The sequence below is a fragment of the Euprymna scolopes genome, chromosome 16 (assembly GCF_053919585.1).
Source record: "Euprymna scolopes isolate OS-2025 chromosome 16, ASM5391958v1, whole genome shotgun sequence".
NCBI classification, from domain to species: Eukaryota; Metazoa; Mollusca; class Cephalopoda; order Sepiida; family Sepiolidae; genus Euprymna; species Euprymna scolopes.
The window spans coordinates 53,536,139-53,555,894 of NC_136497.1; the positions used below are offsets into that span (position 1 = coordinate 53,536,139).

A 19,756-nucleotide genomic window follows, 5' to 3' on the forward strand; every position below is an offset into this window, starting at 1 on the left:
AGTTACAAAAAATCAAAGACATAGCAACATTGATTCCAATGTATTTGAAAAGGAATGTGCTAGTGGTCTACCTGGAAATGAGAGAGACAGACCAGACTGATGCCGAGAGTATCAAGAACAGATTAAAAACTATTTTCAGAAAGCGTTTTTGAGGCATACAATAAACTTAGAAGAGTTACCTGGACTGGAAATCCAGTGGACGTATATGCAGCAGAAACAAGGCGTCTAGCAGGATTGGCTGGATATACTGGACGCAGCCTTGAGAAGATCATTAAGCAGGCTATTGTGAGTGCCTGACCACATTTCTATGAAACTACAATGACTGACTGGGCTTAAAACCATGGAGATAATGGAGATTTTGAGGCATGCCAGAGTGCTGGCAAAACATCCCGGTGAACTGGGGGCAGTTGCAGCCTCTATGGGAAACAATTTCAGTAGAGAGGATCAGATAGTTAGAAGACAAAGTTGTAAATTTACCAGTAAATGCTTCAGATATCAAGGATCCCACCTGATGAGAGTCTGTAGAGAGCAGAGACCAGGCATTATCTGTTTTTGGTGTGGCCTAGTTGGGCATATTAACAAGGACTGCTCGCTGATGCTGGAAAAATAAGTCAAAGGGTGCTATTGCACCAGTAGTCCCCCCTTTTATACTGGAAAGACGTGTGGAGGTTTATTGCCACAGATACTGATCACTGTTAACGGAAAGAGAGCTAGAGCCCTTGTTGATACTGGTTGTACCACTATGCTTGTCATTATACGTGTTGCTAACTCTTGGATGGAACCAGTAATATTAGAGGAGTAGATGACAGGGGTGCAGTGTTGTGGAGAGGGCAATGCAGAGATTGTGACAAGGAATATGCTGCTGTGACTCAAGAGTGATTGTGCTTATTGTAAGAATCAACATGGTACTGAGCTTAAATGTGATAGACCAGTTGGAAGGAGCTACAATTGCTAATAGTCACGTGAAGTTTGGCAACCAGTGTGTAAAGAGAATGATGTGCAACCAATAGCAATAATATTATTTAACTGATGAAACCCAGGTCATGTCAGTTTGAGGATAAAGATTTTCGAGCCTATTTTGATAGTGACAAATGGTCAGTAGAGTAACGATGGACTGAACCTGTGTTTACGAACTGGGTTAACTGCCACAAAAGCACACTAAAAGGAGAGATAGGGTCACAGTTTCAGAAGGAAGTTGAATCAATCTTAATACCATAGTCAGGGGAGGTTGAAGGAATTTTATCACTCATGGCCATGGTTCAACCTATCAAGAAGAAAGTCAGGCCAGTGTTGAATTTCTGGGAATTGAACAAATATGTGGCTTGCCACACCAAAAATGGAACTGACGTGTGTGGGGAAATTATGAGAGAGTGGAGGAGAATGGAACGGGCAACTAAAATCCTGGACCTAAAGTCAGCTTACTTTCAAATTCATGTGGAAAAAAACTATGGCGGTATCAATCGGTCAAGTATAAAGGTCGGATTTACTGTTTGACCAGAATAGGATTCGGTCTGAATTCTGCACTAAAAATTATGATGGCAGTTCTTAAGACAGTGTTGATCAAAGATGATGTAATTAACAGAGTCACCTGCTCTTATATGGATGATATACTAGTGGAGGAGACTGAGGTGAGGAGTGAGAGACCATTTAAAAACATACGAATTGAAAGCTAAACCATCCGATTGTTGGAAGACGGAATGGTTTTTGGATTGAGATTGCAGTGGAATAAGGCAGGAAGATTGATGTTCGAATGAGGAAACGAGATCCCTGGATCCAAGGATTGCCTAACCAAGGGAGAACTTTTTATGATATGCCGAAGATTGGTTGGCCATTACTCTGTAGTTGGATGATTGTGGACTGCATGCAGTTTTATCAAAAGGCAGACTAGTATTGACTGATGGGAAGATGCAATTGATCAAGAAGCGTTGCTCATGATACAAGAAGTCATTGTAGAAATGAAAAAAAAAAAAAAAAAAAAAAAAAAATGGACCCTGTAAAAGGAGAATAGTATATAAAAGAGAGCCATGAAGTAAAGGGGTAATATGGAGTGATGCTAGCATTAGGGGTATTGTTAGAAATAGGAGGTATAGCTGCTGAAGATGCTGCTTGGCTGTGAAAAAAAACTGATAACGGTCATATCATTGTTGCAGAGCTCAATGCTGTGATGAAAGGCATTAATTTGGCTTTAAAATGGAGCCTACAGATAGTGGATGTTAGAACAGACTCAGGAATAGTAGCATTATGGGTTGAATCGGAGGTGTCAGGAAATAAGCGGATCAAGACAAGAGGGGCAGCAGAGATGCTTATCAAGTATTGGCTTGGACCACTGGAAGACTTGATCTGATCTGAAGCAATGTAGGAAATGTCAATGAATTGACCCTGCGCCAGTTAAACATGAAAAAGGGGAAATGCATGTTGCAGGAAATTGGCAGAGACTGGCAATTGATATCATGCATTATCAACATGAACTGCATCTGATTATGATTGACTGTGGCCTGAGAGGGTAGCAATATAGTGAAAAATCAGGAAGAGGTAAAGAGAGTTGTTGAGGTGTTTATGAAAAAGGGGGCCAGTGGAAGAAGTTTTGGTAGATAATAGTATGTCTTTCCATTCGGAAGTTTTTAGGGAGCTATGTGCGAAGTGGAATGTTTAGAGCTGCATACCGGCTGAGAGGCATTGGAATCATAGAGTGGCACCATCGCACTATAAAAGCTGTGGCATCAAGAAGCCAAATTTCGCCTGAAGAAGCTGTATTTTCATATAATATGACACCAAAGGTTAGCCAGGATGAAATGTCAGTGCCGCATCGATCTGTTTTTACATACAAATGGCAACATCTGCTGGCCATCACAGAGTCGAACAAGCACAAACAGAAATCACGGATGGTGAAGATGTGTGGTTGAAACCACCTAATTCTCGTTGTACAACCTGCTGGGGAAGAGGTACTATAACTGAAATGCTCTCCAAGAACAAAGTAGCAGTTGACGAAATGCCGTGTCACATCTTAGACATGTGAAGAGTTTTCTTGCCAGCAGAGGAGGAGGTTGAAGTTCTGCAACGATACGACAGTCACACCGTGAACGAAGACTCCCAACATAGATAGTGGATTATGAGAGCAATTATTGATTTTAATGATCAAGGGTGTGTGTGATTAAAAATTAGGACAAACCTGTTTGCGTGCAGTCTGTTGTACACAAGAAGAAAACAAAAGAGAAAAAAAAATGGCTGCCTTTTTCTTTATATGTTTGTAATATTGTCACATGACATGCAAATGAGATGCTTCCGATTGAATATAAAAAGCCTAATTTTTCAGAGACAGCATCATTATTGATTTAGATGTCAGAGGAGTTGAGTTTCGATAGCAGAGCGTTGATATTTGGGGCAGTGTAGTTTTGGCAGCATTGTGTTAGTTAACATTTTTTAACCACAATTATTTTCTACTAGATCATTTTTCATAATTTTTTTTTTTATGTGATATTGATTTTACCTAAAATGTATTTGCTTGAAATTCTATTATACTACCCAAGCACCCTTTTTTTCACTTAACTGAGTGGAATATAACCAAATATTTACCATCGTACTGATCTGACTCAATTTGCTTGACTGTAGTGGATTGCTTTACAGACGCCTTCCTGGGTAGACTACCAAACAGACCACCCTAAAAAAATAAGACAGTAAATATTTATTAAGAAACAACAACAGATATATTAAAACCAGTACTTGAATGAATAAAATCTTTTTTTCAATTAATATGTACATGATAGATTTGGAAAAGAAATAAATGGATGAACAGTAATTTCTTTTTATAATTTCCTGCAAAATAAGTGGCTATGAGATTATTGTTAAATTTTTAAAAATTTATTTATTTAAAATATTTTTTTTTTTACTAATCACCACTTATCAAGTCCAAGAGTCACTTGAGGATAAAAGTTAATAAGATGAATTATAAGTTGGGAGATGAATACAAAAATGTGAACGGCAAAAAAAAATAATCTGAAATTGAAAAGAATTTCCCAACCTACTGGTTTGGAGATCATTCATGTGTGAAATTTAACATAAAATGATTCTCCATTGCTGAGTCATTCTAGCCTTTTAGGGCAGTTAACCAAATTAAATTTTGGTTATAAGAGATAAATTCTGTGCATTTTTGGGGTATTTATGCTAAAAAGTTAGTAAAACAAAATAATAGCTACCACTAAGTTCAAATAGTAACAGCCCCTCCCGAATATTTCCTCATCCCTAAATGGCCACTCCCTCCAAAACTGAAAAAAAAAAAACCCCAAAAAAACAAAACAAAACAAAGGAACTAAAAAAAACACATGTAAAAAAATAGACCACAACTCTACCCCCCCCCCCCAATGCACAAAATTTATTTATCATGGCAAAAATGTTTTTTAATTGGCTCACTTTTTTAAAAAGCTGGAACAGCCTGGAAATGAGAAATCATTTTACATTAAATTCATATGCAAAACGGATTCCCACCTCTAAATTCTAAAATATTTTTTTTCTTTCCATCAAGTTTTCCCACATAATCTACTAAAAAGGTAGAACCACATTTATATACATATATACATGATTTATTCCTAAACTAATTAACTGATCATTATGAAGTTTGAAACACAGCTGCTAAGAATAAGGATAACGTTGGCTATATTTAATTTAATTTAGTTTTATGCAAAGAGGGTGTGGAAGATCTATGTGAAAATTCAAATAGCTTTGATTGTTTTGTGAAAATTCAGCAAAAAGATATTAAGCATAAATTAATAAATACTCCCCAAATTTCAATTTGTTTGCAGTATATGTTTTAAGGGAATAATACTTGCAAATTCAAATATTTCAGATTTGCATTAAATTTAATCCATATTCATTTTGATCAAAATTGGAATAAGGATTCTAGACATAAGTTTTAATAGCATTATATCCTAATTTTAATGATCGTAAGCGACATATAAAAGTTACAAAACTATTGTTGATTGAATTAATTTTACCTTTCCTGGGATATGTATTCTCCTAGTTGTGCTATAAAATAAATGTAAGATATTTTTTGTTTTAAATTTGCAGTTTCTTGTGTTATGTTCGTGTCTCATTGGGAACAACAAAAACAGTTATGCAACAAAAGACAAAAAAAAGAAAATTTATGGTCCTCAGGTTCAAACATACGTGTTAAGAGGGATTGGGGAAACTCTTTCTAAAGAAGTCTATAAAATGTGAATAGACAAATAAACACTGACCCCCCCCCCCCAAGAAAAAAAAAAAAAAAAACAGAAGACTAATACAAATTTATAGATTCAAAAACGAGATTTATTGTGTACTAGCTGTACCCTGCCACATGTTGCCGTGGCTCAATTTGGTAAAATGGGAAAAATCCAAAAAAGAGAAAATGCATGTTTCTTATATGCTTAATTTCTCAGTACTGTGGATATACAATATTTTTTGTTGTTCAATTTTCTGAGCAGATATAGAGATTTTCTGGTTTGCCCATTCTAGAACATGCAACATACAATTATCCATGTGAGAAACAGTCAGTGCATAAATGTAAGCTACACAATTGTAAAGATTGTCTCTGAACTTTGTTGATGATGATTGCAAATGACAATTGAATTGGGAATTGCAATCTAAACTGAAATGGTATATTTGGTGGAATCATAGAAATGTGTGGAATAAGGATATCTTCAACTTTGAAAGGCTCTGTTAAGATTGTTGCTTCTATGATGCATTAATGTTTTTACTGCAAGTCGCATGCCATTGCAAAGCTTGGGCTGGTTGATATTTCACAAAATGATAATTGGTATGTTTGTTTGTTTGTTTGTTCTGTTTTACGGCATATCAACCACTTTGGGGTCATTTAATGCCGAAAGGTTCGTTATGTTGTGTTAAATATTGGTTTGTTCTTCTTAAGGTTTTTCTTTTTTTTTGGGGGGGGGGGTCTTTCCTTATATTTTTGAGTATATTTTAGTTTCTTTCAGAAAATTGATAATTTTTTGGGGATCAATCTTGTTTAATATTGTTTTCAGATTTTTTTCTTGGTAATACTTTGTTCGGATTTGTTCAAGGTCAATGCAGTTTGTCAGTATATGGTGTATTGTGTAGGGTTCTTGACACGTTATACAGTTTGGTGTCTCCTCCCCTTTTAGTAGATGTGAGTGGGTGATGTGAGTGTGACCTATTCGCAGTCTGGTCATTACTACCTCTTCCTTTCTTGTTAACTTTTTGGTGTTTCTCGTTCCAATATTTGGTGTTATTTGGAATAGTTTGTTTTTGGTGCATGAGCTCCAGTTTTCTTGCCATTTTCTCTTCAAAAATGTGTTTATTTTAGTCTTTAGGTCTGTATAGGGGATTTTTCCACTTATGTGGTTTTGTTGCAGAGTTTCCTTTGCTGCCTTATCTGCTTGTTCATTCATGTATATGCCGATATGGCTTGGTATCCAGCAAAAGATAATGTTTTTTTCCATGGTTATGGCATCTATTTTGTTTAGCAATTTTGTAATAAGTGGGTTTGTCATTTTTTTTTCTTTTAGAGATATGAGTATTGAAAGTGAGTCAGTAAATATGATATATTTTTGATGGTCATCATTGGTTATTATATTCAGTGCCGAATCTATGGCTGTTGCTTCTGCGCTGAAAATAGAAGATTCGTTTGGGAGCCTTTTCTTTAGTTTTATTTTTTTGTGGATGGCTGCGCATCCTACTTTATCTCCATCTTTTGATCCGTCAGTGTAAATTTGTGTATATTCTTTGTATGTATTCTGGATGATAAGTAGTTCTTCATGGAAGGTTGATGGGTGGGTTTTCGTTTTGGGATATTTATTTAATTTTAATATTATGTGTGGTTGTTTGATCATCCAGGGTGGAGTTTTTGATTTGTTATATTTATGTATTTTTGTAATGTCCATTTGGGCTTCTGTGAGAAGGTTTTTTATCCGGAGGCTGTAGGGCTTGATGATATTTTCTTTCTTGTTGAAGAGATGTGTGTATTGTGGGTGGAGGGTACATTGGTATGCAGGATTTGTTGGACACGATACCAGCTTTAGGTAATATTGTAGCGCTAACTTCTGTCGTCTTAGAATCAGTGGAGGCTCATGGGCCTCTATATAGAGGCTTTCTACTGGAGAGGTTCTAAATGCTCCCAAGGCTAATCTTAATCCTTGATGATGGATTGTATTTAGTTCTTTTATGTAGGACTTCCTTGCTGCTCCATAGATGAAGCATCCATAGTCCATTTTAGATCTGATTAGAGTTTGGTATAATTTCAATAATGTGACTTTGTCTGCACCCCAATCGGTGTGTGCTAGGACTTTGATCAATTGCATTGTCTTTTGGCATTTTGCTTTTAAATATTTTATATGCGGTATAAAGTTCAATTTTTTATCGAATATAATACCTAAATATTTATGTTGGTCGGTGAGTGGGATGTTCTTGTTATCCAGTTTCAGGTTGGGGTCGTGGTGGAATTTTCGTAATTTGCAAAAGTGGATGCATTTAGTTTTTTCCTCTGAGAATGTAAATCCATTTTCTATGGCCCATTTGTTTATTTTATTCAGACAGAGTTGTAGTTTGCGTTCGGCTGTTTGTATATATTTAGATTGGTAGTATATAAGTAGGTCGTCCACGTATAGGGCGTTTTCAATTCCTGGGTCTATGTTTTTTATGATATTGTTTATTTTAATGTTGAAGAGGGTGACAGACAGGATACTGCCTTGGGGGACCCCCATTTCTTGATCTTTTTGGACTGAATAAGTGTTGTCCATCCATACTTGGAAGTTTCTATTTGTTAAGAAATTTCTGATAATTTCTGGCATTCTACCCCTAAGTCCTAGTTCATACAGGTCTTTTTGGATTCCGTATTTCCAAGCGGTGTCATACGCCTTTTGCATGTCAAAAAAAATTGCTATTAGATGTTCTTTTTTTGCAAATGCTTCTCTTATGCGTGTTTCCAGTTTTATTAAGTGATCGGTGGGGCTTCTATTTTTCCTGAAACCCGACTGGCTTTCTGTAATTAGATTTTTGCTTTCCAAGTACCAATTTAACCTCTCGTTAATCATTCTCTCAAAAGTTTTGCACAAACAACTAGTTAGTGCAATGGGTCGGTAGTTTGTTGGGTTTGTATGGTCTTTTTTTGGTTTGGGTATTGGGATTACTGTTGCCTGCTTCCAGTTTTTTGGAATGTTGTTAGTTATCCATATCTCATTGTAAATTTGTAATAAGTAGTCCAGTGATGGTTTTGGTAGTTTTTTGAGGAATTGATAATGGATCTCGTCGGGGCCGACTGCTGTATCGGGAGATTTGTTTATTGCCTCCTCTAGTTCTGCACTGTTGAATAATTGATTGTAGTTTTCTTCATTTTTTGATTTGAAGTTTATTTTTATTTTTTCTTCATTTTTCTTTATAGCTTGGAATTTTTTATTTTGGTTTTTTGATGATGAGTTCATTGAGAATTGTTCTGCTAATTTATTTGCGATATTTTGTTTGTCGGTAATCTTTGTGTTGTCGCATATAAGGTGTTTAATAGGGTTCTTTGTATTTTTTCCTGCTATTTTTCTGACCATCTCCCATACTTTTTTGGGTTTTGTGTTTTGATTAATTTTTGTTACATAGTCTTTCCACGAGTTCCGTTTTGATTCTTTGATAGTTTTCCGTGCTTTGGCTTTGCTGTTTTTATAGGTGTCCAAATTTTCTTTCGTTGGACTGTTTTTGAATTTCCTTAGGTTTGCACGTCTGGCTCTTATAGCTTCTTTGCATTCTTTATTGTACCAGGGTTTGTTATATTTTGTAGTAGTGGAACTTTTTGGTATGTTCTCCTCGGCTATTGTGAGTAGGGTGTTGCTGAAATATGTGATGTGTTCTAAGTCAGGATTCGCTTCAGGTATTAATCTGTATTGACATGTATTTTGGAAATTTTCCCAATTTGCCTTTTGTAAATTCCAGCGGGGTGTTTTGTCTTCTGGCTTGGGATTCTCGTTTTCTATTATGATTGGGAAGTGGTCACTTCCGCATGTATCCTTATGTGTTCTCCAGCTATAATCCATGTATATAGTTGGGTCACATAGTGTTATATCGATTGCTGATAGGGTTCCCGTTGGTGGGTGCATATATGTATTCTCTTTGTTGTTGAGTAGGCATAGATCATTTTGGTTAATTATTTTTTCTATGGTTTGGCCTCTTTTGTTGTTTTTTTTACTGCCCCACCATATATTGTGACTATTGAAGTCTCCCAACAGTAGAAAAGGTTTAGGTAGTTGTTTGATTATATTGTTTAATTCTGTTTCGTTTATTGTTTCATTTGGTGGTATATAGAGTGAGCATAGGGTTACTGTTTTGTGTAGTGTTGCAGTTATTGCAACAGCTTGCATATTTGTTTTTAAGTTCACTTTGCTGTGTGGAATGTTTTCGTTTATCAGTATTGATGATCCACCGGTGGCTTTGCATGATAATTTGTTTATGTGGTTGTATATTGAGTAGTGTTTTATGTTAATTTTGTCATTTTCTTTTAAGTGTGTTTCCTGTAGGCAAATTATTGCAGGACATAAGGATTTGATAAGTATTTGCATTTCTTCGATATTAATTTTTAATCCTCTTATGTTCCACTGTAGGATTTTGTTAGTCATGGTTTATATTTTCTTTTGGTTTTGGACTGTTGGTGTTTATGTCTACGTCCATAGTTTCGATGTTAGTTTGGGTGTTTCTTTTGGAAGTGGATGGTCTGTTTCTTGTTTCTGGTGAGAGGCTTTTTTTGGGTTTTGGTCTGGGACTTTTAGATTTACTTTGTCTTGACTGTCTTTTTTGGCTACCAGTTTCAACTAGTTCAAATTTATTTTCATTTTCAATTAATACTAATTCTGTTTTTTGTTTGTCATTTTGTTTTTGGGGGGTAGTTTTTTTGTTGTTCTGTTCTATTTCCATTTTTTCTGTTGTTGTGTGTTTATTTTTAACATCTGTTTTTGTCCTTGTTAGTGACTTGGATCTTTCACGTTTTGATAATTGAGGAGGTTTCATTTCTTTAGAGATTGATTCCTCAATATTGATGGAAGTTTTTCTGATTTCCTTTGTTTCGTTTTCTTTTATACTGGGTTGTTCGTTTCTGACTTTTATTTGGCTGTTAGAATTTATTTTCAGTTCTGATAAAAAAGATTTTAATTCTTCAAGTATGTTCTTTAGTTCTTTTGCTAGGTTTGCAATTTCTGGAGCAAGGTTTAGTTCATTGTAGTTGTACATTTTGTTTGCTTGTTGGGTTATTGTGGCATATGAGTTTTTGGTGCGATTTGTGACTTCTTTGCGGGCTTCTTGGAAGGTTATATTTTTTTGATATTTGATTGTTATTATTTCCTTCTCTTGCTTATATATTTTGCACTGTTTTGAGTGAGAGTGGTGCTCTTCTTGACAGTTTGTGCATTTGGTTTTATTTGGACAGTCTTCTTCATCGTGGTCTGGGTTTTTTTCACTGCAGTTTCCACATGTGAAGAATCTTAGACATTGGTCTTTATTATGTCCAAACTTTTGGCAGTTGTAGCATTGTAAAGGTTTTGGAATGTATTGTTCTATTTTCGTTCTTTCATAACCTATATTGATGGTCTCTGGTATTTGAGGATAATTGAATGTTAATATATAAGTGTTTGTATATATTACCTCTCCTTTTTTTTTAAATGTGATTCTTTTTACATCTGTGACCCCTTGGTTTTTTAGTTCTGTTTTGATTTCTTCTGTTGTGCAGACGGAGATTTCCTGGTTTTTTATGACTCCTTTGGAGTAGTTTAGTGTTTGGTGTGGATAAGCTTTGATGTTTGTTTCATGCAATTTTTGTAGTTGAAGTAGAGTTTTGGCCTGTTTTTTATTTTGTACTTCTACCAATATGGTACCATTCCTTAATTTTTTGACATTTTTAGGTGTTATTTTGCTTGATATTACCTTTTGGATAATGAAGGGTGACATTTTAGTTAACGGTATATTAGACGTTGCTTCTAGCACGATGAATCTTGGAAAGTTTGTATCTTCATTGTCGCTGTCAGAGTCTATTTCTGTGTGTGGTCTCTTGGATTTTTTGGCATTCATAATAATTTTTGAAAAATTCATCAGCCATGCTCCCCACCCTCCTCGGAGCCCCTTATGGGGAAGAACTATGAGGGGGTAAATCCCATTCGCCTCGGTTCTCCAGGGCTACATAGCTGGTATACTCGAACATGGGGAGGTTTCCAAGCATTCACAATATATGGTTATGCCCACCCAAGTATGGGATTTCCCTGTATTTTTATTATTCCTGATGGTTACCTTTTTCCCAGCTTGATTGACCCTTCAGCCATCGCTTATTAACTCAGTTTATTGTTTATGTTGAGTGTTAGTGTGTTTTTGTTTGGATTGTCTGAATTAGTGCTTGTCATGACCAACCGATTGATTGGATCGGGCCTATCCAACCTCCCGTCTAGCCTAGTAAGGGCCAAAGTGGTGTGTTGTAGTATCATGTTATTATTTCCTAGGCATGTTCCACTCAACCACCAGGATCCCGTTCTTAATGCATTACGGGTTGCCACCAACGGTCAACTGGTGGTCCCATTGAAGGATTTTTACCCTCTGCAGGGGGGCAGTTGGTATGTTCTATCGCCCTACCAACTAGGCAAAAAAAAAAAAAAAAAAAAAAAAAAAAAAAAAAGGGGTGAGGAGGTGAAGGAAAAAGAAAACGAGGGAGGGGAAGGGGAGGAGAATGTTGTTTTTGTTTTTGTTTTCGCAGAACATGACTAAGTTTTGCAAAAGGGAATAAAAAAACAAAGACATCTATGTAGGTGCGTTTCATCTCAGGAAGTCAGTAGACAGCCTGATCTGGTAGCACCAGGATAATTGGTATGCTAATTTTCAATTGCAATACATGTGGTGGCATCCTTAGCAAATCTAGTGAATTCAAAAATTCTGTTGCATAATTAACTGCTTCGTCTGCTTCCACAACAATGTCGATGGACTTGTATATGACTACTTCACTTGGAATTTTAAGCTGAATAATATCGTTAAATTCATGGACATCTTTGTTTTAAGCTGCAAGAATAGCGCGTTCACTCAGCCAATTGGAATTCTTATAAGTAATTTGAATATCTGGAAAAAACTTTTTTACCAACTCTTTTGATGTAACTAAATTATGAAGCAATGAAATTCGTCCTGAACTTGGATCAGCCAGCACTTTTCCGCTCCCAATTTTAAACAATTGATGTGAAAATATCTCTGCGGATTGATCGTTCTGCAGCTGGACATGCATATTTTGCATTAAGTTTAATGTCTTCACATGGCGTCAAAAAGTAGAGTATTTGAGGTAAGCATTTATTTCATCTGCTGATGTTGATCGAGGAAATTCAGGCAACATTTGTCTGAAATTTCCTACAAGCAATAATACTGCATTCCCAAATGATCTGTCATTCCCATGCAAATCTTGCAAGGATTGGTCAAGAGCCTCAAGTGATTTTTTGTTGCCATTATGCATTCATCCCAAACAATAAGTTTGCATTTCTGCAATATTTTTCCCATGCTAAATGTTTTGGCGATATTGCACATAGGAGTTTTGATAAATTGAATGTTTAATGGTAATTTCAAAGCAGAATGAGCAGTTTTTGCACCTGGTAGTAAGGTTGCAGCTATTCTGGATGAAGCAAGAGCAAAAGCTATGTCATTTTGTGATGGAATGGCTGTCAAACTAAATTTAATTAGGGAGGTTTTACCAGTTCCTCCTTGTGCTGTTCTAATTAGCAATAATTTTCAAATAACTTTCTATTTTCGCTGTAAGTAATTTAGGTGACTAAAATAGGATTTATTCATGTTTTGGCAATACCTTATTCACTATAAGTAATTTAGGTGACTAAAATAGGATGAGAGGAATTAGAGAGGGATATATATATATATATATATATATATATATATATATATATATATATAGAGAGAGAGAGAGAGAGAGAGAGAGAGAGAGAGAAGAGAGAGAAGAGAAAAAGAGAGAGAGAGAGAGAGAGGGGACTAGAAAAAGATGGAGAGGGAGATAGAGAAATAGAGAAGGAGAGGGAGATAGAGAAAAAGAGAGGAAGAGAGAGAAGAAGAAAAAGAAGGACAGAGATAGAAAGGAGGAGAGATACAGAGAGGAAGGTGAGATAGAGAGAGAAAGAGAGCGAGGGAGAGAAACAGGGTGAACTACACTTCAACGTTTTTGTCCTCGATCAGTGGAAGAGAAACCCTTCTAGACTGAGGCAATTGTTTTTGTTACTATCCAGAGTACCCCTTTTTGGTGAGTTGGATTTTCTCCACATTAAAAACCGACCCTGTGTCTAACCCTGCCCTCATGGAGAGGCAAGTAAATAGGAACAGAGGGTGAGAGAGAGAAAGAGAGTAAACTTGCAACTAAACAATACACTGGCATGTTCATTTTTCAATAACTTACACAATTATATTGCAACATTAACAATAAATTTTTAAAGAATAATTTATTTTTATGTTGCAATATAATTATATAAGAAGTAGAAACTAATACAGTTGTTAATTTAACGTTTAAAAAATATATACTGACCACTAAATCAACGAATACACAATGTTTTTTTTTATATGGCTGATTCTAACAGAAAAATTACAATCTATATTTTTCAGTATTTGTTGGGACATATGGAAATTTTTTTATTATTATTCTTTGATAGCAAATATATGAAAATAAATTGTATTAGTGTAAAAGCAAACTAATAAAACAATCGCTAAGAAAAAATGACGAAAATAATACATGCTGGTGTATTGTTTAGTTGAAAGTTTATTGAAAAACAAACGACTTACGAAAAAATCATTTTAAGGAAACATAAACAATAATTTGTCAAGTTCTAATCACAGTGTGTATTTTAATGAGGGAAAACGAATTTTAAAGAATAATTTTTTTTTATGTTGCAATATCTAAAATATATAAACGAATATATTTGTTAGTTTAACATTAAAAAAAGTATACCAACCACTAAAGCAATGAATATCCTGGGATGTACGCGATTTGTAGAAATGTTTTTTATGCACGTGACGAATTCTAACAGTAATTGATATTTTCCGACATTTGTTGAGACATAGGAAATTTTTTTTTAAATTATTTGTTTATAAGCATATGAAAATTAAATGTACATTAGTGTAAAAGTAACATAGTAAAACAATTACGAAAAAAAAAAAAAAAAAAAAATTTCTGTCGCATTAATGATTGGCTCCTGCCAAGAAAAAACGATTTTGAAAAAAAGTTTTTTTATATTGTAATATTATTTCATCTTAAATATATAAAAACATGTTTGCATTAGATAAAAACGCTATCGCAAAATGTAGTAGGCAAAAATCAGGAACAAAGATAGGAAATAGTCAGTTTCGCCCTGCACCGCCCACCTCTAGAAGAGAGGAATTTCTTGGCTGTAATAACTGTAGAGAAAGAAGGAGAAGGAGACAGAAAGAAAAGCAGAAGAAAACTCACTTCTCGCAGATTCATGGTTCGTCACAAAGAACAATCCAACCGCCAGAACCACCTACGCACAATCTGCAAAACACCGCCTGACTTCTTCCCAGCGTCCTGCCTTTATAGCGTCCGGGAATTATATATTTGCATAATCGCGTGAGAGTACACGCGATTCTGCGAAAATTGCATGGGGTCAAAGCCAATAAAAACCCATGGACGCCATCTTGGAACTCTCTTTTGCTTGGCCCGCAACACAACAACAGACATATCCAAGGTAAGCTCTTTATTTCCCCCCATTTTGGTTATTTCCAATTCCGCTACAAATGCTATCGCAAAATGTCGAGGTAATCAGTGCAGTAATTTTTAGATTATAGATAAGTAACAAATACACATTTTCATTTTTATTTATATAAATTAGTATCTGGAGGATAATCACACACACACACACACACACAGAACACACCCACACACACACACAGAACACAGAACACAGAACACAACTGATCTGCATTTGTGTTTTCTTTTGTGAGTTTGTATTGTTCTATTTTATTTTCATATTTGTAAATCAGTGCTTGCCCCCTTGGCAATCGTCAATGTGAGAGACAACAACGGGGCTAGAAGGAGAACAGATAGATGAAAACGAAAAAAAAACCACAGCACACAATAGCACTGAGGCGATGGTTGTCAAAAGGTGGACATACGTGGCTTTCACAGTTATTTGTGACCCACTTTTTCAATCACCCTTGGTTAACTGTGTTACATTTCTAATAGTGCAAACGTTAATAAGATTCAATTTTATTAAAATCTCATTGACTTTTCAATCATATTTTCGTTTGATAATAATAATAATATAATGATGAGTTTGAGCGTTGTAAAAGAAATTCAGTGCAATTTTTTGTGTAAAGGTAAAAACGTCACTCTTTTTTTTTTTAAATCATTATTATTCACCCCAGACAAGACATTACTGAGATGTAAGGGGCTTCTATGATAATGGCCAGATCTATAGGACGTCGTATAGCAAAGTATTTGTTCACATTACATTTAAATTTGTGCATGTTGGTACAGTCAGGGAAACAGAGAACAAGGAAGGAATTCCAAAAGCAAGAGGAAAGAAGCTATTAATGGAAAGTTTTCTGGCACCTGGGACCTCTACAGTGAAGGGGTGGGATTTTTCTTCAAGTCAGATTAGTCAGGAGTATTTACATTGAGAGGGTACAAGTGCAGCAAGATTGCCAGAATGCATTCTGTGGAAGTACGTAGATTCTAAACATAGATTCAATGAACAAAACTTCTTTCTTAGAACTGCACGCATGTGGACCTCTCTTCTGTTTGTCTGCTTTCCAGCTGACTACAATTTAATTGTCTTCAAGTCCAATATAAACAAGTTCTTGATGAACCGTCCCCCTAAGTAATCCAATTTACAAAATTTTCACTAGTTATGTTTACTATGCTATAATCACATTGACTAATGCATACCCATTAACATCCTCGAGTGGCCTCTGGGCCTTGATAAGTGGCGATTCTTATGTAAAAGAAAAAGTACTTGTAAAATAAACACAGAGATGCAACAGTACGGTGATGAGATAGAGGCTTCATCTAATGTCGCCCAGGCTGCATTAATATTTTGTATATTAATGTTTACAATAAAATTCATATAAAAAAAATGTTGATTTTTGGCTTGATTTTAATTTATTCTGAAAAAAAAAAAAATCCAGCACAGGAATAGGAGTGGAATTTCATCATACATTAATGAAGCTAACTATTTTAGATGGATATTTGTCATCTGTTCAGATTTAGGGTAATCATGAAAAGGTCAAAACGCTTTTTTGGGGGACCAAAAGATTAATTTTTACAAAAAAAAAATCATAATCATAAAAATAAATAAAAATAAGTACTCACTTCTTCATTGTCGTCATCAAATAGACTTTTTTTGCTGTTTGAAAAAATACCCGTCCTTCCAAACGGGGAATTTTCATTTTCCTCTTCTTCTGGAGCACCAAATGGTAAAATGGATTCTGCAAAGAGAAAATTTTCCCAATCGAAATTCATAATAAAATCGGACATATGTTTAACTTTCATATGTAAGATTCACAATGTTAAATGAATTAACTAGAGATAATCTGTGAAAATTCATGAAACTGTATAAGTTACTGTTAGTAATAATAATATTCCTTTTTCAAATAATGTCTGCTTGTAGGGTTAATATGAATGTCCTCATAATATTGTAATTGCTTTTGTTCAAACTGGAGCATACGTATCTAAGTATTCTGGTTATAATATATATATTTTTCTAATGATAGATAGTTTAAAAAGCAATTAAAATAAAAATAATAAAAACATGATCACTTAAAAAATAAATAAAAATGGTTGCACACATTAGCCAAGATATTAAACAGTAGCGACATAAAGGGCAGATGTATATAATTGTAATTTTATCCCCCCCCCCAGTGATTTTGGTCATTTCTTTCTACTTTGTGCTATTATAATAACAGCAGCATTGTGCACCCTGCATGTATGTATAGGATATGTATATATAAAACAAAGTGGAAGAGAGTCAAGGGAAAAACTTAGGGCGTGTGGGCATGTGGATAATACTATTAAGAAAAAAAAAGAAGCCTTTCGTAAAAATAATTGTCCTTCTCAATTAGATATCCTTTAAATAAATAAATTAAACAAATGACCTTCTTGATTTATTCTGTAGCAATTTAATTTCTCATTTTACAATAAATATTCTTTGTCATTTTACAGTAAAAATAATTGCCACCTTAAGTATTCTTCAGATCAACAAAATAAAAAAAAAAAAAATCTCACTTTTGAAATGTATTTATTCAAAATTTTTCTCTTTGATTTTGGAACAATCCATTTTCAAATCAAAATTTTTCACCTTAGTAACATCAGATTAATCACCAATTACAAGTGTTGCTAATCGAACAATCTCATTTTTTTTAAAAATTTGTGTGAAAGGTAAGAACATGAAATGCTTTAGCATATTATGTAGATCATAATCCAGTGTTTAATTTTAAACGAACCCATAGATTTACAAACATTTGTAAAATTATGTTACATAACCTTTACATTTTCGCTGCGTGCATTCATTACTGATAACAGCCAATTTTGTTTCCTTGTTCACTGATTTCCCTTTCTCAGGGTTTACTTATCGATGTTGGCAAAGGGAAACCATTCCTTCATTGTGTTAGGAGTTCCTTCTCATTGTATGCAGGCAAAGTTCTGTGAGAAGTGCAGAGTTCCTTGGGGTTTGTTCTATTATGCAGATAAAATCCAAGAGATTTTTGAAGGAATGCAATGTGAGTCCTGATTATGTATAATTTGGATTGGCATTATTTCTAACAGATGTTAGAGACTTAGGATGCAGGACTGTAATATTACTGATAAAGCAGGTTATAACGAGAAGGTTGGCGTAGATGGTGGCAATACTAATCATGATGAAAGGTGTGCTAGGTTAAATTTAGAATTAAGTGAAGAATACATTAATTTGAGTACAATAGTGTGAGTCTATTTGAAAAAAGTATATATTTTTTTTTTTTTTTTTTTTTACACAGTGATCACCACTTATCAAGGCCCGGAAGTCACTCAGGGATAAGGGTTATTGCAAGTACATTACGTTAGTGAGGAGATTTGCTGAAATGTTTACTTAAGGGGGCGGTTCATTAGGAACTTGTTAACATTGGACTTGAAGACATCCAAGTTGTAGTCCGGAGGGAAGCAGGCAGACGGAACAGAGTTCCACAGGCGTGCAGTTCTAAGAAAGAAGCTTTGTTCATGGAATCTGCGTTTTGATTTAGGCACAGATATAGAGTGGGGGAAATTTTTCACAGTGGATTCAGCTAGACGGGTGTTTTTCGTGAAAGATTGGCGAGGGGGGACCAGAGATTGGAGTTCAGACGAGCATCTGCCATGGAAATAACGATAAAACAAGGACAGGCTCGCAACGTCTCTTCTGTGGGAGAGAGGTTGCAGGGTAGAGAAAAGGGCATCCCCCACTAAGCCACAAAGTCTATTTTGTACTCTGTCAAGGCAGGATAGGCTGTTTTTAGCAGCTCCTGCCCAGATATGGCAACAGTATTCCATCCTTGGACGTACTTGGACACAAATGCATGCGAAATGACGTCATCGGTGAAGAAAAACGACTATAAAAAGAAGAAAGAGGATGATCATGTGAGAGACGTGGAACACATTCGAGATCAAATGAATGATGTCAAGGCCAAGTATTTTATAGAATGCAATACAATGCAGAGATGTAACAGATTGACACAAACTGAAACAAATTAAGACATAACGATGGAATGAGTTATGCAGATTCGCCTTCGATTAATGTGTTTTTTTAAAAAATATCTTAAAATACTTTTAACATTGCAGTGTGTTCTTACTTTCGCTTCTTCAGATATGTGTTTGACTTTACGTCAAACAGCTGTCATATGCTTGAACTAAAGTCAAATATATCTGAAGAAGGAAATGTTGCCGAAATATCATATTATATGGAACTTCCATCAGACCACACTGACACAAGTAAGAACATAATACTATGTTATAAAAGTATTAAAAAAAAAACCCCATAAAACATGCACATCTATTGTATTAATAAAAAATGTATCAACATGGCTCATGCCACTGTTATGTATATCAATTTACTTCAGTTTGTTTCAATCAATTACACCTCCAAATTGTTGTGATCTCTATTAATTACCTTCACATAAACACTAAACAATACTTCAAGCAAACTACATTAACCTCTTAAAACAAAAGTAATTTGTAGGTTATTTAAAGTATTCATGAAACCAAATACATTGGAGATGAAAAAGAATGAAAAAAAAAAAAAAAACAGGGCATATTTTGTGACTGAATAGGAAGGACATTCTCAATGTTTGCGCTCATTGAGATGAGGGAGAAGGACTCAGTGCCCTCCACCACCCACCCATGTTACATAAAATAATAGACAACGGTGAAAAAAAAAAAAAAGTGTCTACATAGTAACAATTAGAAAATAAAATACAGATTATCCAGGAGAACAACTCATATTTTTCATTGAAGAACATAAAAACAGTTATCTCCCTTACAATTAAAATTTTATTTTATTTTTCAATATAAGTTTGAAATATGTGCAAACAAATAAAAATGAAAAACTAAAATGACTTGGGCAATGCTAGGTCGGAATAGCTAGTAAGTAATAACTATATAGACAAAGTAAACTTTAGTGTTATGCAGATTGAAAAAGTATTTAAAATACTGGAGATATTCCTATTAGTAAAATGGGACCCATGGAAATTCCACAGTTGTATTTCTCATTTCTTGTATATTGCTCCTGCATTTAAA

General features: G+C 34.8%; 1 protein-coding gene across 2 annotated transcripts in view; it reads right to left on the bottom strand.

The window, feature by feature from the left end:
* Window positions 1-19,756, bottom strand: part of LOC145295963 (uncharacterized) — a 372,355-nt gene that overhangs the window by 290,623 nt on the left and 61,976 nt on the right. For both annotated transcript variants that reach the window (XM_080141871.1, XM_080141870.1), the window contains exons 13-14: window positions 16,325-16,440; window positions 3,574-3,658 (exon numbers count right to left, since the gene is read on the bottom strand). In XM_080141871.1, the coding sequence (XP_079997997.1) occupies window positions 3,574-3,658; window positions 16,325-16,440 (201 nt within the window). The remainder of the gene's footprint in view (window positions 1-3,573; window positions 3,659-16,324; window positions 16,441-19,756) is intronic.